The sequence below is a fragment of the Poecile atricapillus genome, chromosome 6 (genome assembly GCF_030490865.1).
Source record: "Poecile atricapillus isolate bPoeAtr1 chromosome 6, bPoeAtr1.hap1, whole genome shotgun sequence".
In the NCBI taxonomy this organism is placed as follows: domain Eukaryota; kingdom Metazoa; phylum Chordata; class Aves; order Passeriformes; family Paridae; genus Poecile; species Poecile atricapillus.
The window spans coordinates 4448126-4472763 of record NC_081254.1 but is presented as its reverse complement, the minus strand read 5'-3'; the positions used below and the strand labels follow the sequence as shown (position 1 = coordinate 4472763).

At 43.4% G+C, this 24638-nt stretch overlaps 2 protein-coding genes across 3 annotated transcripts; both read right to left on the bottom strand.

Moving 5' to 3' along the window:
• Positions 1-372: 372 nt before the first annotated feature.
• Positions 373-11989, bottom strand: LOC131580405 (nucleolar RNA helicase 2-like). Of its 2 annotated transcripts, none has more exons than XM_058841577.1 (15): positions 11575-11989; positions 11182-11451; positions 9433-9508; positions 8519-8697; positions 7454-7571; positions 6642-6827; positions 5821-5966; positions 5416-5565; positions 4395-4556; positions 3699-3818; positions 3129-3202; positions 2230-2389; positions 1529-1663; positions 1079-1123; positions 373-616 (listed from the first exon to the last, which is right to left on the bottom strand). In XM_058841577.1, the coding sequence occupies exons 1-15, from the start codon at positions 11956-11958 to the stop codon at positions 455-457; spliced, it is 2367 nt and encodes a 788-aa protein (XP_058697560.1). In that variant the 5' UTR covers positions 11959-11989; the 3' UTR covers positions 373-454. The 2 variants fall into 2 exon arrangements, with proteins under 2 accessions (XP_058697560.1, XP_058697561.1); XM_058841578.1 differs by having other exon boundaries at positions 11182-11448.
• Positions 11990-12818: 829 nt separating this feature from the next.
• On the bottom strand, positions 12819-24347 carry LOC131580404 (nucleolar RNA helicase 2-like). Its single transcript, XM_058841576.1, has 15 exons — positions 23970-24347; positions 23214-23483; positions 22486-22561; positions 21584-21762; positions 19962-20079; positions 18909-19094; positions 18282-18427; positions 17464-17613; positions 16800-16961; positions 15956-16075; positions 15133-15206; positions 14775-14934; positions 14334-14468; positions 13910-13954; positions 12819-13399 (listed from the first exon to the last, which is right to left on the bottom strand). The coding sequence occupies exons 1-15, from the start codon at positions 24330-24332 to the stop codon at positions 13175-13177; spliced, it is 2409 nt and encodes an 802-aa protein (XP_058697559.1). The 5' UTR covers positions 24333-24347; the 3' UTR covers positions 12819-13174.
• Between the last annotated feature and the right edge of the window lie 291 nt (positions 24348-24638).

Here is a 24638-nt window from a genome sequence, read left to right as displayed (position 1 = left end):
GCCGCCATGGCCGCGCCCCTCAGGCGGCGCCGAACGGCAGCGCCTCAAGGGACACCCGCGAGCGGAGCTCGAGGAAGGGCGCTCAGCGGTTGACGTCCAATTTTTCTGAAAACAATTTATTTTAGAACCCGATTTTTTTTCCACGCTGCTGAAGAGGCAAGGCGCGGTCACTTGTCCGTGTTTGGATGGATTTTGTTCTCTCGCAGTCCTGAGTTTCCAGGCACACTCAGTGGGTGTCACAGACACCCTTACAAGCAGCAGATACTTTGCTGGGCAGCAAAAAAATCTCCCAAAACACCCAGTCATTTCAGCAAACGTGATTTTACGCCATCCTCAAAGACAGGCTGTTTATCAAGGAATAAAGACAAACAGGAGTGTCTAACAGGGTTTTACTGTCTTATAAAATTCAGCTCAGTCCCATTATCTGTAGCAAGAGGTTAATCAAGTGTTAAAGTCACCGATTTCCACTCTTGAACCAGCTGTTTCTTTTGAAGTCTCCTTGCCTGCTGTTTCCGAACCTGGAGAACCCTCGTCCTGCCTCCTGGGGACTTTCTTCCAGCTCAGGCAACTCACTTGCCACCGACAGCTGCCAGCGCCGCGTGTCCCTCCACTGCTCCTGAAACAAGACCAATGGAACCAGACTTTATGTGCCTGCAGGGGTGTCCAAGGCACCTGCAGCATCAGAAACAACACTGAATGCAAAAGGCATTTCCAGACAAATCCCACCCCTGCCAAAACAGGCTGTTAGATCCCCCTTGGGAGATGCTCACAGTCCCATGACAAAGGATGAACAACCACAAGGGACAAGAGAGAACGAAGTCAACAGAAAACTGGTGAGCTCTCAAATACAGTGGAGAGGCCAAAACACAGACTAGCCAAAGACCAAAGAATTTTGTTTAATGAAATCAAGCAATATCATGGGAACAGAAATGAGAAAAGGCATGCCAGGGTATTTTCCAATGACTATGCTGTGTTCTTTCTAATCACTCTGTTGCCTATGCAAAATCCTTACTAAACCACAAACCTCCCAAACCACCCCATACTCAATCTTATATAGCAATTGCAGATGTTAACATACCTGTATATTACTCAGCTCACCAACAGGGATATCAAAGCACACGCCCTAACAAAAACAAAACAAAAAAGAGGCACAAATTTACAATGAAGAAATAAAGGCCTCAATAACCAATGCCACTATATATATATGGCATTACATATATATGACGTCTGATGCCTTTTTTTTAGGTGGCAATTCTTGCATTATCATTTAGGAGTAATGTCTCTAATGTCTTTTAAAGCACTCAAGTAGTATCAATGCCTTCTTTTTTTTTCCCAATAGCATATGCATAAACAGCATACTCATGATAGGTTACCATCTCCTGAGAAATGAGATTGAATAGGGATAGTGCAGTACCAACATTTTGTACCAGTACTTCAGAACTCCAGCCTCAATCCCTGCACAAACTGGCTATGTGTGAACACACACAAAGCCCCAAATCCCTTGATTCCCAAGACTGGGCCACCGTACCATCTTCCCCTTGAGGAAACGCATTGCAGACACTTTGTTATCAACTTCCTCCCCAAGCTGTTCCTTCAGCCCCCGCCAGGCATAGCCCATGGTATGCATCTCTATGGAACACTTCAACACCATGGTCACAAAGCCCTGCAAGAAACAGAGAAAAATGTTTAACAAGGCTAAACTTGGTCTAGCAGTAAACTACTGCTAGAAAACATTACAAAACCCCAAACTGATACAAAAACCGCAGCTCAATCACATAGTATGTCTGAAATTGTGTTACCACACAGTGACTTGGGCCACATTCTCCCTAAATGCATTAGAAAAAGGAAGTGCTGTACTTTTCTTCAGGCAATCACATGCTATACTTGCAATATGACAAACTGGTTCCTGGTAAGGGGGAAACTACAAGAGCACAAACCAATCTGCTTGTAAAGTATCATTAGTTAAACTCTCTTAGAGCATCAAAATCTTCTGTCACTTCAGCCTCTGGAGAAATTCTTTCCATTTTCATCACAAGAGAATTTACTGATTTCAAGTTTCTCCTGGGAATAGCTGATTTCAGCTACAGAAAAAGCAACACAGCAGGAGGCTGCGGGTAAGAGCCATTCAGAAACCCATCTGAAAAAGCCTGGGAAGGAGATGCCACACATGGCCTGAGCACAAGCAATTCGTGCATCCATCCTTGTTACCGAGGGTGCATCATTACTTACAGCTGTTGAGTTGAGCAGGGAGCGCTGCTGGATGTGAGCTGCCCCAGAAATGTGTGCCAGGGCTGCAGCCAGGGCAGCCACTGCCCCCTTCTCATCGATCAGCTCTTCAGCTGATTTTCTGAAGTAGTCTACTGCAGAGGGAGGAACGGCCTCCAGCAACCTACACAGTTACAAGATGGGTTTAAAGAGATAAGAAAGGGCCGATGTGAAGTGCAGCCATGTTTAAGACATACCCTAAAATTGATTATTTCTGAAAAAGGCAGGGGAGAATAAAAGACGGGAAACTAAAACCAGCTACTTCTGTAATGCTATTTCTGGTACAACAGCTTCCCCATCATTTTTCAGTACACCGTGAACCCAACACCATGCCCATCATCTGCTTTATACTGGTCAAATCCTCACTAATTAAAATAATCTGCTTCAAGGCAATTTCCACCACAGGGGGAGCAAATGTAAACAGAGCTGCATGGAAAAAAACCCACAACCCTCAGAAACACAAGCCAGGGCTAAAACACCCTCACTTCTGCAGAGTAACTCCTCATTATACCAAGTATTGCTTTTTGCACACTGTTTCCACCACGTCACCTATGCAGACAAAATCAGATTTGCCTTGTGACAGTAATTCCCTCTTCTGTCACTGATTTCTGATTTTATAAAAAAGGTGATTTTTTTGGAAAAACTTAAGAGACCATCATATTCTATGAAAAGATCTATGCTCAGGACACGGAGATTTACTGATACCATCTTATGCTGTCTATACAAAAAGCAGCTGACTGCTACAACATAAGCAAAGCCGTGCTCACATACAGGCCTGATCCCTTAAAACTTTGCATTAAGCTCTAAGCATCTAGAGCAACAACATCTCTAAACCTTTTTTAAGAACAGGCAAATAAACTTACTTTTTGGCATCGCTACTTGAAGCTTTAATTACATCTGTAGCAGAGGGAACGCCTACACGCTTAAAGGTAATACCCTGAAATCAAGAAAACAAATTAAAGGTATTTTCAGCAGTCTACAATTCAATCCTGTCTAAATCACATTACCAAGATCTCTACTTACTGTTTGCAAGATCAACATGTTCTTTACTAAGTAATTTCTAAAGCTAAAATAAAGCTTGTAAGTTCCCAGCTCCCATCTGGAGCTACTTTATTCCAGTGTACACGCAGACTGTGATGCAGGGCATGGTCTGCCTCATGCATTTCTGTCCCAGCCTGCCTGCTGACATCCACAGAGGTCTGCCAGCACGGGAAAACCCAGGCAATGGAAGAACAGACCAGTGCAAAAGCATATTTATATATATTTACATTATATTTACAAATACCAAATATCAGCACCTTAGGCCTACCAGTCTATGGGAGTGGAGAGTCCCATTCTGGACCCAGCAACCCATAATTACAAAGTCTAAGAGTGGCAGGGTCCTTTCAGGAGCTGATTAATTTCCTTAAGCAGAGGTCTGAGGTACGACTCACCGCTTTGTGCTCGACTTGTTTCAGAAGATCTTCTTCTCTTCTCTGAAACAAACAAATGCAGATGCCAGTCCGGCCAGCTCGACCCGTGCGTCCAGAGCGATGGATGTAGGAATCAACATCCTTCACAAATTCACATCAACATGAGAAAACCTTATGTTATTTAAACTGCTGACATCTCAGATTAAACACAAGCTAAATTCAAGTTCAGAAGCCTGAGGAGTGACACATTATGTGTTTATACCCAAACTTGTAACTACATATAAACCATTCAGGTTTGCATGTGCTCCCCCACCCTAAGTATGCTGCTCACCTTTAACCAACACTGCTGACAGACATTTTAATTTTTTTTTTAAATAAAAAGCTCCACTGGAGTTTCAAAAGATGAAAAAGGCAGCAAAAATATTTTAGAATTTTTATGAAACTCAGCAACATTCAGAAAGAATTTACAGAAATTGTACAATGTCAAAACCTATCTTACAAGTTTCCAGAGTAAACAAAACCCAAGACTTTAATAAAAGCTCAAACTGTAAAGCTATAACTACAAAATTTTAGGCCTGGCATTTACAAAAAATTCACTTAATCTGTGAATTGGAACAGAATATGCTTCTGATGAAACAGAGAAATAATCCACCATTCTGGCACAAAAAAAAAAAAAAAAAAAAAAAAATACAATTTTAGTTTCCTCTAATGACTTACTTTTGGTGGTGAGCACTGTATAACAAGGTCAACCTCAGGAATATCCAAACCACGGGCAGCTACATTTGTTGCAATCAGCACTTCAAACACACCGTTTCTGAAGCCTTTTAATGTAATTTCTCTCTGTTTCTGTGGAATGTCACCATGCAAGGACTGGGCATCCTGTCAGTGCAACAAGCCATTAATGTGACATTGAATGTGAGTCTAGGCTACAGCATCTAAAGATTAACTGCAAACCCCAAAACACTGTGCAGAGCAACAGAAAATAATTAAATAGCTGATCCCAAAGGAACATAAAACATCCTACTTTGTTTGATCCTTCTTTGGGATTTACTGTGAAAAGCAGCATGGCTAACAGGCGGAAATGATTGCTGCAAGTTTCTTATGTGCATGGTACATGAGATTTCTCTAATACTAGGCAAACCATGTATTCCCACCACTGCTCACTCCCCATAAATCAGCATCTAGTACCAAACAGGATTTTCTCTGAAAAATATGTAGCACTTTTCCTCACATTCAGAAAAAGGTCAGTAATTCAAGCAAGCACAGGAGACCTGCTCAACAGATCACCTGTGTCCAAATAAACTCTTGGCAAACCTTCCAAGGACAACACGACATTTCGTTTTACCATATCAGCTAGATTTTCCTGAATGACTCTTCAAAGACCAAATGCCATTAAGAGATGGGAATCCAAAAAGTACACTAAATCTAAGATGGGACATGTCCACTACACTAGCTCCTGTTTCTTACAATTATTACTCTGTCCTGGTTATTCAGCACAGGCTGTGTATTTCCTATTGATCCATTTTCTGCACTATTTTAAAGCCAAAGGATTAAATTCGTAATCTCTGCCAAGAGGATATTTTTTTAACTTCAAAGTTCAATTTTTAGAAACAGCTTTCACAAGTCTTAAAACCACCCAGAAAAACAAATCTTCTCCACACAGTTGCCACTTCCTATTTATTCCAGGGCATTCAACCCCTGACCATCCCAACCTCTGCTCTCTGCTCAGCCCTGGTACCTGTTTGAGTGAAGCGTTCATAGCCAACTCATTTGCTTCCTTTTTGGTCTCACAAAAGACAATGGTCCGCCCACGGCTGCCACTGTAGACCTGAATGATGTCCCCAAGAACTCCTGCTCTCTGATTTGAGCGACACTGTATAGCCAAGTGCTGTTTGGGAAAGAAACAAGAAATCTATGTTAAACCTAAGCTATGCAATGGACAGACAAAATGAACAAAAAAAGCATTTTAATTCTTTTTTTAAGCTTGCAAATGACAGCCCCTTTACGAAAGCTTTCCTTACAAAATCTGTGTGTCAGCTATGTGAGAAGTCATTCTGTACCCCCATTTATAAAGTCAATACCCCCATTTTATCAAGGCCACTTGCTCTCAGGACCTGCACTGCTCTGCAGCAGAACAACTCACTTCCACAGTTGTGGCTGTCCTTTGAGTCTTCTTTCCAATCAGGTCAATCTGTTCATACTCATCTCTCATGTATTTTTTTGCCACATCGTATACCCATCGTGGACAAGTTGCAGAAAACAGCAGTGTCTGCGGGTTGTTCTCGGAGCCTGGAAGGAAAGGCCATTGACTTCAGACATCTCAACAGACCATGACACTTGAGAACTGATAAAAAAGCAAGAGTAGCTCACACACTGACAGATTTCTATGTGCACTAAGTCTGTACAAGATGTGAAGAAACACTGCCAGCAATCAGCTTTCTGTGCTTTACAAAGCCATAGTGCTAAGTCTTGCTCTTAGGAATCATTGAGATTTCTATTTCCAGTAATTCAAGCCCTTTCAAAAATTCTGGCATTAGTGAAATGTGGCAAGGAGTTTCACACACTAAAATAACCTCCTTCTGCTTCGTACCTGGTACCTGACAGCTTTGCTGAACACCCACTCTATCAGAAAAGAGCAAATACTCCGCAGCTGTCAGCTTTGTGTGGTGACACAGACCATAACCACAACCCTCTGCTCAAGTCACCTCTCTCAGGACAAGGAACACTAGGGCTTGGGAGCTGGGTTTGCTGCTTTCTTCCCTTTCTGAAACTCCACTCATTCCAGAGATGCCACTCCAGCCCTTCAGCCTTCTGTCACCTCTCTTTGAATCTTTTCCAATTCTACCTTGTCCTTTTCTAGCATCACACAAAGAATTTAAGTTAGAGGTGCACCAGAAGTTTTTTAAACAGTGTAACTGTATTTTCTACATTTCCCCCTATTCCTCTCCCAACATCTGAGTTCACCTTTCTTATAGGACGATCCCAAGATTTCTTCCACTTGTTCAGCAAAGCCCATGTCTAACATATGATCCACTTCATCCAAAACAACATGCTTCACGTTGGAAAGTTCCAGCTTGCTATTCTGAAGGTGGTCTTTGATCCGGCCAGGAGTTCCCACAAGAATATCAATGCCACTTTTAAGGATATCAACTGGAAGACAGAGAAACAAGGACAGTGTCAGACTGCTAAGAGACAGCATGATAAAAAGTAAGCAGTACACAGCAACGTTTTAGAAGCAAAAAGCTGCTGCCCTTTAACCTCAGAATAAAGCACAACATCCAAAGGTAACAGACACAGAAGTTAACTGCAGTCCCAGCTGCTCTATCAGGAGTACCAGTCAAACCTCACTAAAGTTACAGGGCAAGACACCAATTTCCAAGAAACAATCAGCAGACATTAGAAACCCACATGGAAACACTTCAGTTTTCCACCCAGCCTTTGTCACAGCCACCTCTAGAGACATACAGAGCCACAGGCACATACACAGTTCTCCCCTTTCCCTTTCACCTAGTCCCAGTCTATGTCCACACAAAAACACAATAAGTAAGAAATGAACAGGACTAGACACTTCACAGAACTACAACCATTCTTTTCCATAAAGATTTATTTGAACTAAAATAATTCAACCCAGGCTGTGTGCTTCCTTTGAAAGCCACACTATTTGAGTTCCTAACTGAACTCAAAGTCTGAGGGAGCAAAAAGCCCATTTTTACTTATGGAGTGCATTCAGAGAAAGCCAGCTCCAATCCATTAGTAATTCCTTAGCAGTTACTTACGCTGTTCTTTATATGGAGTTCCTCCATAAAAACAAGCAATTGACAGTTTCTTTGTGAGATTCTTGAAGTCTTTGGCTACCTGAGTGGCCAGTTCCCTGGTTGGAACAAGAACCAGCACCTGAAGGGATAGAAAAACAGACAAAACTGCAGCTGTGCTTGGGAGAACGTAAAGGAGAGAAGAGTTTCCTTCATATCAAACAGCCTGCACTCCCATCTTTTGCACTCCAGCAACATTACCAAGGGCAACAAAGGTGCAGCTCAGCATTAAAGGGTAGGAACAGTCACTACATCTGGTGTAGTAAGATTTTAAAAGATACACAGCATGATGCACTCCAGCCATACATCCTTCCCTTTCTCTACCAACCTGCCTTCCTCCAGGATCTACCCTTCCCCCCAGTATTTTATTTAAGAACACACCAATAAAACAGAGCTGAATTCATCCCTTAAGATCTTTCAGACAATAAGATTTTTAAATTAACATCGCTTTTACAGTTAATAAAACAAAAAAATAAAGCAGACAACAAATCTGCAGATTATATACAGGTCTGCAGTCTAATGATAAATACATACACCACAATGAATGGAACAGGTATCTGATCACTGGCATCTGGTTACCAATTCCATCTCTGTAAACACCACTTGCATCTCTTAAGTATGCAGACATGAGAAGGGGGGAAAAAACCCAATAGCTTTCAGTTATCACCACAGAATTTTTAGTGAAAAACAACCTCAGCACACAGATAACTCTAGGTGACTGAAACATCACCTCAGAAGAGGCAGGGGACTGAACCCCAAAGCTGCACACTCCATGTCCAAGGACAGCAGCCTGGGACTTCCCTTGACGCTGCTGCAGTGCCCTGTTTGCCCAAACACGAAATGTGTCATTACTGTGATGCTGCAAAACTCTGTCACACTCTATCTCCTGATCTGAGCAAATATTCAGTATCACAAAAGCCAGTAAAGGACAAAGAATTCCCCAACAAAAAACCCCAAACCAACAGTAAAACCACTTTCAAAATCTGCCATGCTCTAAGGTTTTGGTGTAAACTCCTAAGTGTAAGTTACTTTTGGTGCACGGCCTCTTCTCCCATCCTGTGAGACACTCTGAAGTTTTTCAATCAGTGGAAGAGCAAAGGAAAGGGTTTTCCCAGTTCCTGTTCGAGCCTGAGCAATTACATCTTTGCCATCATATATGGGCTGGAAAGTCTTCACTTGCACAGGGAACAGGTATTTTACACCTCGAGCTGTAAGATAATTGAAAGAGGTTTCACTAAAAGGTGAACAAACAATTAAAAGCTCTCATATATAAATAGCCCAAAAATGAAGGGTATACCACCTCAAATCCTGTACACAACAGAAATTGCAACTTAGAAGAAAACCACGTATCTTTATGTTTTATTTCTACTCTAGATCAAAAGATATTCCACCCACATAGTGTTACATATCCACCATGAAACACAGTCTTCTTTGAGATGTACACCTTAAGACAACAGGAGAGGAAGGAGAAAAAACCCAACATGTTTTTTCTGATGCAGCTCAAGATTTTGTGGTAACTGGGTTTTGAAGGCAAGAAGGTGATGGAGTTTGTTTCAGAACATCCTAGAACTTCAAAGAGATTTTGCACAGTGGAAGTGAAAATGCCACACATACTAAACTCCATTAGGCTTGTCTAAGAAGCACTATTGTAGACAGCAGACATAGGAACAGAAGTTATACAGAATATGCTGATGAGAAATTTATCTCTAGAATGTTTATCTAGGAATAACCATTCCATGAAGAATAATCTCATCTTAAGGCATCTGAAATCGAACAAGTCAGAAAACTTTTTTCTACTAACAACAGCATCTCTGAATCCACAGTGACCGCTGAGATCATCCTTACCATACAAATGTAACACAATTTAGGACTATTTACCCTTGGCTTTTGCAGGTAACAGAGCACAGAGGTTTACAGGAATATCTGTTACCACATGAACTGACCTGTGAGAAGTTTGACAGTGTTTTCTGAGAGAGGAAAATTAGAGAAGGCGCCTTCTTTTGCTTCTTCTGTCAACTCCTAATAGGATAAAAAACAAACAGAAAAAAGATTTAGTAGCCCTCCAAGATGAGCACAGAACATACCCTACACAGTCACTTAATAAAAGCTGTTCATTTGCTTTACAACCACAATTTAACCAGATACCTCTGTTCAATTTAATGAAAAAGAAAACTCTTCTGCTGTAGGCACTTGTACATACATGCTTGGCAAGTCAGGAAATGGAAACTATTTGTTAAAAATCTTAATTAGAGTCCTCTGAAACCATGAGAAAACTGTTTTTTACAACAAAACATATCTGGTGTCAAAATTCACAGCGCAAAGCAGATTTTTCCCTCCAGAAGACACCTATGTGGTACACCATGACAAGAGCTTTGAACTTTACGCATGAGTAAATAGTAAAAACACAAAATTTGGCTTTTACCTGGGAGATCCAATAGGTCACATTGTTACACCTGAGTTACAAAAAGCACTCTCTTGATTCAGGTTCCTTAGACACGAAACTACTCACAACAGAAAGGTCCTACACAGGGCCCCCTTGCACGTTTGTGTGACAAGTGGGAATCAATGAACACAACTGTGGCTCTCCATTACAGAACACTTTGCCAATACTTCATCAGAGAGAGAAAGCACCATCACTGCACGAACCACGACACTTTTCTGGGGCAGTGGCTGCCTGGGCAGCAGGGAGAAAGCTTTGTGCTGCAGAACACAAACAAGCTGTGACACTGTTATAAATGCATATTATGTTATTGGCTTTTCACAAATATTATAATGAACGTTATGTATAAGGTTAGAAAACTCTGTTGTACAAATATAGTTTTTTTTATTTCTGTTATTAATGAAATTTAGAAATAGTGGTATAATACACATATATGTTAGGCTATAACATGATATTAAAGCACAAACTACTTTTTGTTTATATAACCCAGAGACTATAAAGATAGTTAGAGACCCCCCCTGCATTCTTAAAATTATCTGGCCCTCCAAGAGAAGGATTTGTTGCATCCTTATGGGAGGGTGGAAAACTCTGTGGCACCAAAAAGACTGATCTATTAGGAACGGGGCAAGGTAAAAACTAAACAAAGGAACATCAAAAACTTAAGAAGAATGTATGAATATGTATGAGAATTTATGGATATGTAGTATGGTTCTGTTTTTAAGGGACAATCCTTTGTCAGTAAGGTGTGCTCTCTTGGCTGAATGCAGAGGCATCTAGCCATATGTGTATACTTTATTTTTATCTCCTAATTGTCTTTTTATTAAACTTTTAAATTCTATATAAAAAATATGCAAAACTCGCTTTTCACAACACCAGGAGTGGCATACAGGAAAGCGGCTCCCCTAGCCAGCCGCCTTCCCTGCGGGACACGCAGCACCAAACGCTTGGCATTTACCTCCAGGGGGAAAGCACGTGGAGAGCAGCTCCCTGGTGCCGGTGCCGAGCCTGGCTCGCCAGAGGATGCCGGGCAGGATGAGTGGTGGGGTGCCCGGCATTCCCGGTGCCCAGGACCAAGTGCCGCGCATCCAAGGCGGACAGCAGCAAAATGTGCCAGCCACAGATGCCTCGTGCTCCCACAGCGTCTCGCAGCTCAAGTCTCCACACAGCGCACATTGCGTGTTATTAAGCCCACTGATTGCTAGCAGAACGTTAATTAACCAAGCCAAAGGCTCTGCTGGCAGAGCAGCCCTACCTCGGCGTCGCTGTCCTGCTCTCCGGCAGCCAGGGATGTCACGCTGCCGCTCACAGCGGAGGAAGATTTCACCACGTGCTGGGACGCGTCGTTCTCTCCCACCAAGCCGTTGCTCTTCCCCTTGACTTTCTTCGTCTTCTTGGGCACGGGGGGCTCCAAGTCGCCGTCCCCCAGCCCGCTCTCCTCGGGCTGCGCCTGCTCGGCCTCGGTCTTACCGCGCCGCTTCGCCTTCACCTGTCGCTTCACCTTCTTCTCCGGCGTCTCCTCCTGCTGCGGGAAAGCCGCGGTCACACGGGGGGAGCCCCCTCCTCCCCCTGCCCGCCCCCAGCCCGATTTAAGCCCCGCAAGCCCGTACAAAATGGCCGCACCCGCGGCCGCACGTGGCGCTCCCACCTTGACCTTCCTCCGGCGGCCGCGGCGCAGCGACTCTGCGGGTGCCGGCGCCTGGGGCTCGGCGGGGCTGTGCTCGGGCTCGGCGGCGGGCATGGCTGCCGGCTGCTCCCCGGGAAGCTGCGCGGCGGCCGCGTTGCTGCCAGTAGCGGCTCCGCTCTCGGCGCGGCGGCCCCAGGACGCGCGCCCCGCCCCGGCGCGCAGGAAGTGAGGCGGGCGGGCCGGCCCGCGGGGCAGCGCCGCCGCCAGCAGCAGCAGCGGGCCCGCCCCGGTGCCGCTCAGCCCGCTCAGCACACACAGCCGCCGCCCGCCGCCGCTCGCCGGGACCGCCGCCGCCCGCGCCGCGGGCAGCCCGAGCCGCGCCGCCCGAGCCCACACGGCCCCCATGAGGCCGCCGCGCCCGGCCCGCCCCGGCCCGCCCCTTCCGCCGCGCCGGCCCCTTCCGCCACCATGAGCCCCTCACGGAGCTCCGGTCGTGCTCCGCTCAACAGAACGCCGGTCCCGCACCTCCCTTCCTGGCCCACGGAGCCCGGCTCGTTCCACAAGCCGATAATCACACACCCGAGAGAGACCGTGCTGATTTCAGCGCTCGGCGGCGTTGCACAAGTGCAGCATCACCATCGGGCGCCATCGTTCATACACCGAAATGCAGGGCTAGGAGCGAGCCCAGCACAGCCCCTCCAGGTTCCTTTCAGGAGAAGGGTCTCGACCCCCGAGGTAGGCGGCTTTCTGACCCATAGCCGCGATTTTTAGTTACAATACTGAAACATAGTTCATCCATAGGATACATGGATCCCGAGTATTTCACCAACCCAACGACGTATACATAGGCGTAGATCAAGATTCCGATTTACTTCATCCTTAAAGCTTGTTAGCTCCAGGATGTCCTTAAACAAGGGCTGCTGCTATTCATTCCACTGATTAGATTTTACATTGAAAAACATCTTTACATATAATAATCTTGACATATGCTACATTTTGCAATACCCTCATGGGGTTATGGGTCTCCCCTCAAACTTTGGAAACTGCCTTTTCCTACCCCTTTTTATGAGGAGTCCAATTTGGGACATAAACTAAGAACTAGTAAGTTTTAGGGAAAGAAGAGCTTCATTACAAATCCACAAAATAAAAACCAAATGGATTTATTTTTGAAACTTTCAAGGGCTCCTGCTGCCACGCTCCCCAATCTGCCACCTTCCTACATCTCCACCTGCAAAATACTGCTTCAAATACATGACAACAAAATATGAAGTTGTAAAACAATATTTAGTTTTATCAGAAAATTTACAGGTTTGAGCAGCAATTCAGATCTATATATTATACAGTGAACCAGGCTACAGGTTTGAACGCAACAGACATATTATGGAAAGATTCAAAGAGCAATATGAGAAACAAAAGAAACATTTTTTTCTTGCAGATTTTTCGGGTTTTTTTGCTTTGCACGTTTTTTAAAATTAACAATGCTTATGAGCAAAGTAGTACTGACAAAAAAAAACCTTTATGAAGTATTTTCCCCAATGGTACAAACACACAGGAACAGCCTAGTGTAATGTAATATAAAATACTTCAGTCCCATTTTTTTCTCACTTCTGGATTGTTGAAGTTAATGTTCAAACGCTCTGCTGAAACTTCGTTTCTGGCCTCTGGCCCTGAATCTGTTTCTACCAGAGCCACCACGCCGACCGTTCCTGGAGCTTGAGAAGCTTCGTCCATTTCCTCCACCACTCCCTCCTCCTCCTCCTCCTCCTCCTCCTCGTATGGATTCTACCAGCTCTGGTAATTCAGTCGCCACACACAAACGCCAATGTTTTGAATCTTCCCACCTTGCCTATCAGAATGAAGTCAGACATAGCAAGTTAAATTCTAGGGATACAAATACAGGGTATGTAATAATAATTATTAAATTTGCTCAACTAAAAAAAAATTGTGAGCCGATATATGGGATTCAAGCTTTTAACTAAAGGGATCAATAACTTTGGCACAGTAATACTAAGGTTGGCAAAAGTAAAATACTTCTGGATTCACTTTACTGTGGAGAAAATTCTGGGTGAAAATGGGAGGCGGGGAATAGAGAAAAGGGGAATAAAGCTTGCTGCCTACAAAGATGAATCCAGCACCACTTTTCTCAGTGCAAAAGGTTCAAGTTACAGACTTTTGGTCACAGGGGAATGCCTTAGAAAAGAAACACTGTGAACTTTTTCTGTTCTTCAGTTCCTTCCAAGCCATCCTTTTTGCCACTAAGAAAGGCAGGATAAAGGCCAGGTAATGTTTTCAATCTAACCCAGTCCAGACGGCTTCACCTTCAGCCTGCTGTACCCAGAATTTGCAGTGAACATACCTCAATTTCTTTTTGGTCTGCCACAGGAACGTCAAAGCACACACCCTAAAAAGAAAGAATAATTTTAATGCATACAAGGTAAGCGTTTTAAATGAGTGCAACTTAAAACAAGAGCCCACAAATCTACACCTCACAGGCAGGCACTACCAGAGCTGACTGTCCTAAGGATGCTTTTCTGTTTTGTCATTAAGGCAGAGTTAACACACTTCCTACCTTCCACCTGTTCTGCTATCCCCATAGCCATAGTGCATTATCCTACCTCCTGAGCATGTCAGCAGAGCCCTAAGCACTAAAAAAACAGATTGAGGCCCATCACCAACAGTGCCTGGACTAGAGAAAAAGACCAAATAGCTCCCCTGACAATTGCTAAGAAAAGGCTGCAAGCAGAAGAGCCCAGTATCAAAGAAACAAAACAAAAACTTACCATTTTTCCCTTGAGGAAACACATTCTGTTCACCTTCCGATCAACATCATCACCCAACACCTCTCGCAGTCTTCGCCAGGCATAGCTCATGTTGCTTATTTCCTCAGAGCAGCGTAGAATCATTGTAACAAATCCCTAAAAAGAAATGGGGCATGTTCCACTTGGGCAGAGGAATAAGCTTCAGCACATATATCAGAAAGAAAAAACCTGCTAATTTACAGTTTATTAATTAAATCTTCAAGTATGTACTGTTACAGGGCATCAAGTATGTTTACAGCCACTATACTGTTGCTTTTAACAAAATCAGTAGATCCTAGTGGCTTAAGTATAGTTTTCAAACAAAATGGTCATGAGACAAATAATTCTCTATTCAGACAACACAGAGGTGTGCTGTTTCTTCCCAGTTTCAAAACAAGCATTAAGCCATACCCCCTTCCTTACCGCATCCGAGTTCAGCAGTGAGCGCTGTTCAATGGAAGTAGCACCCGAAATATGGGCCAGGGCTGCAGCCAGAGCATTAACTGGTCCCTTTTCTTTTATTAGCAACTGAGCAGATTCTCTGAAATACTCAATAGCAGTCTGAGGAACAGAATCCAGGCACCTAAGCAGTTAAAGCCAAAAAAATTAACAATTTATATACCAGTAGGCTCTGGAATAGAAAAAAAAAAAAATAAACCCCAGTAGTCCAAGATTTCAACAGTGCTCATAAAGTTCAAAGAGACAGTAAAGTATAATTCAAACAACCCTTCTGAACTAGGAAGGCAGGAAGGTAAAACAGGGCTTGAGCCCCCAAACACACCTCATGGCATCTTTGCTGGAAGCCTTTATTATGTCTGTTGCAGTAGGAACACCAACGCGCTTGAATGTAATGCCCTGAAATTTAAAAGGCAAAAGACAAATAAAAATTGCAGACCATAAATAATTGAGTTCTAAAGAAGCAGTATTGAACTCCAACAGAAAAGGCATTTAAGTCTGTAATTTTTCTTATTTTCACCTTTTAATTTCCCATTTTTCCTAGTGAAAATTGTAAGATTAAGCTTATAGGAAAATGGGTAACACTTAGAAGGCTTTTATGTACCAGAACAGTTTAAATGGTTCAGTGACCTTAGACTGAAAACAGAAACCATTTTGGTACATTTCTGGGGAAAATTTGAATCCTACAAATTCGACATTACTACTTTTAGTCTGATAGATTTGGATTTAAGCACAAATTACAGAGCCTTTGTCTAAATGCAGCACTGCTTTATGTACCAGGAATAAATCACCCCATAATTGTCGAGGAAACTAGCATATGGAACACCGCACAAAGTGCAAAAATGCAAGTAACAGCTCTCAGGAAAGCTGCACATATGCACATCACTGATCAGATGATAACCAGGGTGAACACTACACCAAAATACTGCAAGATTTTTTTCATTTCCACAAGGACAACCTTACTGGCATTTGCTGAAAACGTGTGGGTGTTAGAATCTGCAAATCTGCAATGCTCTCCCTGCTCCACAGTAACTGACACTGCACCCACCCTCCTCAAGGTACCTGAACCTCCTCTGGGTGCTTTACAAACTGCATTTTGCAACTGAACAAATTAAGAGTCTTGCAATCAGAAGAAAACTCTACTTTACCGCTTTTTGTTCCACGTGTCTTAACTGATATTCTTCCTTTCGCTGATAAAAACAGATGCAGATCCCAGTCCGCCCAGCTCGACCTGTGCGCCCAGAACGATGGATATAGGACTCCACATCCTTCAGAAACAGAGAGCCTTATGAGTTACCTAACTCACTGTAATTTCATCATTTCAGTGCATCCACTTAACTTGGAGAAGCCCTTACAGCTAAGCCTGAAGAATGCACAGTAACTGTATCAGAGAATTGGATTAGAAAACATTGTTTCACTAATATCCACCAAATACGCTTTTCCATAATCATCTAAAAATCATGGCTTGAAAACCAGAGCCATGAGCATGAATCAACCTTTATGCACCTGCACATATTTGGAGTGTGTGTACCTCCACAAAAATCCCATTCACCCTCCTGCACATCCACTTGAGTGTGGTTACTGCAGTACTGCAAGTGTATTCACTGAAACATTACATTGTTTCTTTTAAAGCCTCTTAATTCATATAATGTTCTCACGGTTGTGGTCCATACCTCACATTTACCCCCACTGAAGAGAATCATTCTTCCTGCTGCTCCCAGCCTCACCATCACCATACCCAGCTTCCAAGGGAAGGCTTTGAACAGCCTCGTAAGGAGATGTTTTAAGGAAATAAGTTATAAACACACTAAGGACTGACACACTCCCAAAAAATCCTCTAGGAAACTGTTTCTTTGTATCTGGAGGTTTCTGTCCCTCAGGCACAATGCCTGAAATGAACTCTGCATGGTCAATACCATCAGCTGATAGCGTGCACTACTTGAAAACAAGACTACAGATTATTACAAGACATCCAACCTAACAGTCTCCTACCTTTGGTGGTGAGCTTTGTACAACCAGGTCAACTTCTGGGATATCTAGACCACGGGCAGCTACATTGGTTGCAACCAGAACTTTAAATGAACCATTTCTAAAACCCTTCAGTGTGATCTCTCTTTGCTTCTGAGGAATGTCACCATGCAACGACTGGCAATCCTGAAAAACAGTATTATTTTAGAAACATACCAAAATCCAAGACACTGCTCCATTTTATGGTCAGTTTTGGGTACAACATCTTGGTATTTGATAGGTACTGTGTGGCAAGATACAGAAGAAGAACTGAACTACCTGAATTTATATTTTAGGTGTCTTACAATATGTACTCAGTAATTCTTATTCATATACCTCAAAAGCCTTTAACAGTGGCAGAAAAACAGAACTGCAACGTGTGTCTAAGCTCTGTATTTAATTACTGTGACATATGAGAACTCTGCCCTAATTAACCATTTGCACCATCTATGCAATGCTTGTCTGTTTCAAAATAGTAATCTACAATTTTTGATTCATGTCCACAAAAAAGAGTAAAATCCTATCTGACCACACACAAAAGCTTGGCCAATGCACTTCGAAACTCTTTAAAACTTAGCATAGGTCTGGTATCAACAGAGGGTTGATACATCTCTGACAGTTTTGTTACTTAATACACAGGATAAAATACCTGTTTGATTGAAGCATTCAGAGCCAGCTCATTTGCCTCCTTTTTGGTCTCACAGAAGACAATGGTCCTCCCGTGGCTGCCACTGTAGACCTGAATGACATCTCCAATAACTGCAGCTCTCTGAGACCAGTGACACTCTATTGCCAAATGCTATGGAAAAAAATAAAAAACAGTGATTAGCTTGTGTGAAGTTAAGATTCTTTTAAAATACATTTGGAACTGTTAAATACAGGAATAGTAAAGAATTACACAGTTCCCTGATGGGGAAAATGTGCTAACTCACAATCCTGGAACATACAAAATCCATAAGGCTCTTCCTTATGCCCACCAAAATTAGTCTAATGTTCAGCAAAATAATTGCAGTAAGAGAAAATCAGGCCTACAGTATTACATTCCTTGATAGATATTCTCAGCACAGCAAGCAAAGGCCTGCTGAGGTGAAATACTACGGGAAGTTTGAAAAGAAGTATCTTGTATACAGAATACCAGAAGCCAACTGAGATGTCCATGGAGAATTAAAAGCAGCAGGCTGATGTTCATGTGTGGCTTTTGCTTACAACTTGGATACATTTGGATACTGCTTTTCTCTGAAAACCCACAAAACTGACAAGAAAATACCCTCTCTACCTGTGATGTGAGAAGATACATCCTAAACCCAGAAAAGCCTTGACCAGCTCTAACATACCTCATGCTTAGAAAAATAATCTCAAAACAACTTCCAGCATCACTGTGATAATGCACCTTAGGAAGAGATAACCTTTTGTAGCATGAAAGAAAAGGGGAAAAAGCCTGAAAACGTTTCACATGAGATTACTCACTTCTACTGTTGTAGCAGCCTTCTGAGTTCTTTTCCCAATAAGGTCAATCTGTTCATATCTAGACTTCATGTATTTCTTAGCCACATCATACACCCAGTGTGGGCAAGTTGCAGAAAACAGCAGTGTCTGGGGATTGTCTTCAGAATCTTAACAAAAAAACAGAACAATGCTTCACAAACTTCATACATTTCACCTCAGAGATGTACACAAATTGATCATCAAAAATGAGGTTAAATATCAGTACCTAACGTAAAGAAGCCAATCAAGCTTTTTTAATTCCTGCATTATTGACACCTGCAATAAAAAATGTTCTAGAAAGTCTAAATAACTTCAAGGTTATGAAAAAATTACTATGGCCAAAAAATCCAGTGTTTTCAAGCAATGAAAAAGGTAAAAAGCTAATTCCTTTCAATTTGAAGAAGTCTAACTTCAGACAGGTGCCAAAGACAGTTATTTACAGATCCCTAGACACTGGACTTCAAGCTTTGCAAAGGTTATGTGAATGATTCCCATATATTCACAACATATAATATTCCCTCATCTCTAAACAAAGTCACCTTTACCTGAATTTGACCAAACTAAATTACTACTAATATTTCCTGCTATTTGTTTAAATATTGAGATTACCCTTCTTGTATGCAACTCGTAAAATGTCTTCCACTTGCTCAGCAAATCCCATGTCCAGCATCTGGTCCACTTCATCAAGTACAACATGTTTCACCTTGGTGAGGTCCAGCTTGCCATTCTGCAGGTGGTCTTTGATTCGACCAGGGGTCCCAACCAAAATGTCAATACCACTTCTCATGAGGTCAACTGGTAAACAGGGAAAACAAGAGTTAGCAGTGAACCAGGGAGCACTCTCTAAAGCAGTTAACATATGGTAACAACAAAACAGCTCTTAAACCATCCAGAAGTACTCTCTTATAAAAGTGAGAACAAAGGATGAACTGGAAGAGAAAATCTGGGAGAAAAAAAATCACGTAGAAAATCACTGCTCTTCCTGAATGAAAAAAAAAACCAAAAAAAAAACCTACCTCCCTTCTCTCTGCCTGTGATTTAAAGTAGCAAGGATGAGCTTTGTTTAATATTGTTTAGAAATAGTCAGCTCTTCCCAAATTATCTGTTTTAACTGGAAAATTTTTAAAAATTTATTTATTTAACTATCCAAATTACTGAAATCAACTCTTTCCTGAAGTTCTGCACTGGAAAAAAAATCCTCCCTAATGTCTCAAGATGTATCACAATGAAAGAGCTCATTCTCATTCCTTGTTTACAACCACCAACAGAGTAAATTATGCTGTCACAACAATTTCTTCTCCACTTAACAAATCCTCTATATACCCTTATCACATGAAAAAACACATACCCAGTCACAGCTGTAAGACTAAACTTTTTTAAAGAAAATGAGTTTACAAGAACTTAAACCCAGATACAGTTTATACACACAGTATATACTCTGTTTCACTTTAATTTAAGGTACCTGAGTAGATAAGTAACACCAAGAATATAACAGAGCCACAGCTATTTATCTCCTTAAGAATATACATTTTGAGCTGCTGAATTCCCCATGAATAGTCTCAAGCTCTTGAGCTATAAGTGTGTGCTTGGAAAGACCCAATTGCATTTCTTAAATATAGCAGTCAATCAATATTTCAACTATTAGTCCTAAGAGTCACTTACTTTGTCCATTATAGGGAGTTCCTCCATAAAAACAAGCTACTGTCAGCTTCCTTGTGATGTCCTTGAAATCTTTGGCAACCTGATTTGCCAGCTCTCTCGTTGGACAAAGAACTAAAACCTGCACAGAAAAAAGACAAAACAGATGTTTTCTCAGCATGGCTTCTGCCAAGAAACCACTACACTTCTGATTGTTGATTTAGATCTGACCCTTCGCAGAATTTAAAAAAAAAAAAAAAAAATCTGTTTTAAATAATTGTCTTACTCAAGTCTCTTGTTACATCATTAAACTCCTTTAACATATACTCATTTAAACAGGCTAAACTTTTTTAAACAGGAAGGGAGAGACTAAAATTTTATTTAACTTTAGCTCCTGAACAGAGCAGCTACAAGTTGTCTTCTACGTGCACATACGCTGTTTGAATACAAGACTGAAGGATGCGGGTAACAAAAGGCTTTTGCACCTGCTCAATACTGCTTCACAGTCCTGTGAGAAGGTGTAAGAAAGAGCTGTCAGCTGTCTCTCAGCTTCCCTGTGGCTCAGGGAAACATATGTTCAGTCTGCAGAGCCGCTGTGCTAATCCATATCCCTGCAGAGGCAATCAAGGAGCCATCCTCTCTTCCCAACATGCAGCCCTCCCTGCAGGCAGGTTAACTAATTGTGTTTGAAACGTGATTGTTGCTCTCCAACCTGGCAGTCAGTCACTTCACAAAAGGAACCTTAATATCCTTGTCCTGTCACCTCTTTCAACATTAAAACCCATTACCAAAAAGCACACAGCACTGTATTACGGTAGAGTGAGGTCTGGAATCTTTTATAAGGCTTACAGCTCCCTCGAAGAAAGCGCTTCCTTCTCCAAAAGGCTGTGCCAAATCTAGAGACAGCACTCTCACTCAGCCAAGTAATGTGATGGGCAGATGCACACAAAACTGCTAGTACTAGTCTTGGAAGGCACTTCAGGTAATCAGTGAGATGGCTGACAAGATGAAACAAACTGACAAAAATTATTAATGAGGACACGCTCAGCTTTGGCCTATCTATTTTTTTTTTGAGGCACGGTAAGAATTCAGTGGAAAACCACACATGGTGTGCCTTAGCAGAATGATCACAGCTCATAATGAATCTGCATTCTCTGGAGCAGAAGCTTCAACATTTGGTGGTGTTCCTAGTGAAAATGAAATCTATTTTTAAAACCTCCCACTGTTTACATGTTTTAGAAAGAAACACGTTTGAGTAGACAGCTTTTATCAAGTTGTCAAGCTACAATTAGTAACTAATCTGTTAGCAATTTAGGAGAAAAACAAGCATCCAGTAGCCACTGGCCCTGAAGTGGTAACGTGACTGGCCAAAATTAAATAGGAACACATTGACCACCTGTAGTTTTGGTCTCCCTGTGGCAAAAAACGGAACTGACAAGTAAATAGAGCTGTTGTGCTCTTCGTTCTTCATCAGGGGCTGGGAGGCAGCACAGGATGCAGGCAAAGCCCAGTGAACACAGCTTTCAAATCACCTTTAATGTGGGTTAGCTTACCCCTGGCACAGACCTAAAGAGCTTCTCCAGCAGCTGAAAAACCTGAATCATTTGAGACATAAAGCAAAATCACCATTCTAGCCAGGCAGTTACCTTTGGTGGACGGCCTCTTCTTCTTTCCTGTGACTCTCCCTGAAGCTTTTCAATTAAGGGAATAGCAAAAGAGAATGTTTTCCCTGTTCCAGTTCGTGCTTGAGCAATGACATCTTTGCCAGAATACACTGGGTTGAAGGTCTTCACTTGCACAGGGAACAGGTATGTCACTCCTCGAGCTGTGGCAATTTCAAGAGATTTCCTTAATTATGGTCGTTTTACAAGTGTTCTTTCATACTCTTAAGTGGAAATTATTCCAAGAACTTCTACCAACTCTAAAGTCAGAACTGTATCACTCCTCCATTGATTTATTTGATCAGATGAGTCATCTGCAAAGACTGCCCTGGGACTGACCATTTTATTCTCCCACTTCACACCACCAGACACAGTGGGTGTCAGCTAGCTAGGACAGAGGAAGTTATTAGCCCTTATGAAAGACTTGCAGTACTGTGCCTTTATTAATGCAACACTCCTCAAATATGTGTGAAAATCTCCTCCTTTCAAATAATACATATCTCAAAGCCCCTTCTGTTCTTCTTTTAATTCATACTAATTCACATATAAATGTCAAATGATACTAAATCATTTGAATGTCAAACGTCAAAGACACTAAATATAATTGGTTTTCTTTTATTCACACCAAAATAACCTTTAATTGAAAATTTCTCACACAACAGTATTTTTCCTTGGTTCATGTCATTTAGCATTTTATTGCAAACAGGAAAATCTGTGTTCAAAGGTGTATTTAGAGCAGGTAATTGATGTCTTCTGCACAGCATCCATGCTTGTATAGGCACAAGCAGAGCACATCTCAAAGCTTATGCCTTGATCCAGGGTGCTGAGCATAAAAACACGACAGAGATCACTGACATTCTATGGTCACACCTTGCCAAGAAGCTTACCTTGAAGAAGCTGGACAGTTTCTTTGGAAATGGAAAAATTGGAGAAAGCACCCTCTTTCTGTTCTCCAGTCAACTCCTGTTAGGTAAACAATAACTCAGGTAAGATTCCTCGTGAATATCACACGACTGTCAGTAAATTCAAGTAAATTCAGCATAGGCACTGGTGTCATTCTTCAGTGCCAGTGTCACAGCTGCAGCTAAAGAGCCTTCTTTGTTTTACCATCATATTTCAAAGTTGGACAAAGTTAGGAAAAGTGATCTGTAGGTTAAAGCTGTTTCACAGCTAACAGCACAGTAAATGCAAAACACCCAAACCAAAACTGAAAACTCTTAATTAGAATCCTAGAATATCGTGAGCTAGGAAGGATGCACAAGGATCACCAAGTCCAGCTCCTGGCTCTCTACACAACAACCCCAAAATTCACATACACCTCGTGGTGCTGAATCATATTAAAGTTCCACCTCAGTACAACCTGTCTGTCCAGCAACAGCTACCACAGCACCAGACTGCTGAAGTGAGGAAACCATGATGCACTAATCCAACACTACCGTAATTCAAACTTCTTCTGAATTCCTGGCAGACTGAACAATTCAAGAACTTTAAATCTTGAAAATTTACCGCACTTTCGACTGATTAGAAAGAAATACAACCCCTTCTAAATCTGGCCGTGTTACAATGCAGGAATTATTAACACATCTCTATAACTAAAACCAGTTATTGGCCTTACCTGATCCTGCTCGCTCTCGCTTTCGCTCTCACTTGACGTTTCACTGGAACTACTCTGTCGGCTTCTGCGGGAGGATTTGCTGCTAAAGGAGGACAATCTCGATTTCTCCAGGCTTTCCTCTTTCGTGTGACCATTCTGTTTACTGACGCTCTTTGATTTCTTGGGTTTCGGGGCATAACGCTCTTCATCCGATTCCTCGCTTTCATCTGACTGAGTCTTTCCCCTCTGAAACTTGTCCCGACGTTTAGATTTCTTCTCCTTTTTCTCCTTCTGGCAAGGCACAGAGCAAATGAAAATACACGCTCGTGGATCCAATCGACACGGAACAGAGAAGAGGGCGCAGAACAGTTAAAGCTTGAAGTGCACGTTCTAGTTACTGACGGGGGCGGTGGCCGACACAAGGCAACAGATCCCTGCCGGCCGCCGCCGCACAGGAGACACGTTACCGACCACGAGACACCTGGGGCCTTCGTTTTGGGAGCTCTCCCCCGCTCCGGGTGCCAGCAAAGCGTTTCCCGGGATCCCGGCAGGCCCGGCCCGTCCGGCGGGGCCGCCCCGACGCGCGGCGAGGCCGCGGCCCGGCCCGCCCGCGCACGTGGCCGCCCGGACCGGGCCGCCCCGCGGCCGCGCCGCGCACGCCTCGCCCGGCCCGCGCCACCGGCGCTGCGGGCGGCCGCCATCCGAGGCCGGACTCGCCGGGTACCAGCCCCAGCGTGCGGCCGAGGCCAGGCCGTACCCGGAGCCCTTCCCTGGTACCTTGTGCCGCCGGCGGCCGCTCTCCGGGACCGCCTCGGTGTCCATCGAGCAGTCGGAGCCCGACTCGGCCCCGCTGCTGCTGCTGCACCGGGTGGCCTCGGGCATCTCCGCTCGCCGCCGCCGCTCCGCCACGCCGCGCTCCGCACCAGCCCCGCGCCCGCCGCGCGTCACGCTCCGAGCGGCCGAGGCGCCCGGCAGCCAATGGACGGCGTATCCGGCAGCGTGGGGGCGGGGCCACGCCGCCCGACAGCCAATCGCCAGCGGCCGTCGGCGCGGGACTACAATTCCCGGCGTGCCCCGGGGGAGAACGTGAGGACTGCAAGTCCCGGCGCGCTCCGCAGGCTGTGAGGGGGCGGCCGCCATGATGGGTCGCCATGAGGGCTCGGCTGGTCTCGCCGCCCCTGGCAGGGCCCTGCCCGCTACTGTTACCAGCGCGCCTTCCCCAGAGGAAATCTCCGGTAGCTTTACGAGCTGATGGCTTCAGCCTCCCTCACTACCGCAGAGAAGCGTTCAGTAATGAAAAGTCTGAAGTAGAAAAGGGCAGTATGACCAAATTACTGAAGATTTAAAAAACGCAAGCCCCTGGTGATTTGCAGCATGGGCCCAGCACAATCTGCTTGTAGCTACAGGGATAAATCAAAAGGAATAAGTCAAAATTAGCCTTAGGAA

Excerpts from the sequence above, each read along its gene's own strand:
- LOC131580405 (XM_058841577.1), bottom strand. The coding sequence starts at position 11,958 with ATGGGGGCCGTGTGGGCTCGGGCGGCGCGGCTCGGGCTGCCCGCGGCG. Across the intron at positions 2,390-3,128 it reads TCAAGTAGCGATGCCAAAAA|GTTGCTGGAGGCCGTTCCTC; the intron begins GTAAGTTTATTT and ends GTAACTGTGTAG. Across the intron at positions 617-1,078 it reads GTGAGCTGAGTAATATACAG|GAGCAGTGGAGGGACACGCG; the intron begins GTATGTTAACAT and ends GTCTTGTTTCAG.
- LOC131580404 (XM_058841576.1), bottom strand. The coding sequence starts at position 24,332 with ATGGCGGCCGCCCCCTCACAGCCTGCGGAGCGCGCCGGGACTTGCAGT. Across the intron at positions 16,962-17,463 it reads TGAATGCTTCAATCAAACAG|GATTGCCAGTCGTTGCATGG; the intron begins GTATTTTATCCT and ends ACTGTTTTTCAG. Across the intron at positions 14,469-14,774 it reads CACTGCTGAACTCGGATGCG|GGATTTGTTACAATGATTCT; the intron begins GTAAGGAAGGGG and ends ATTTCTTTTTAG.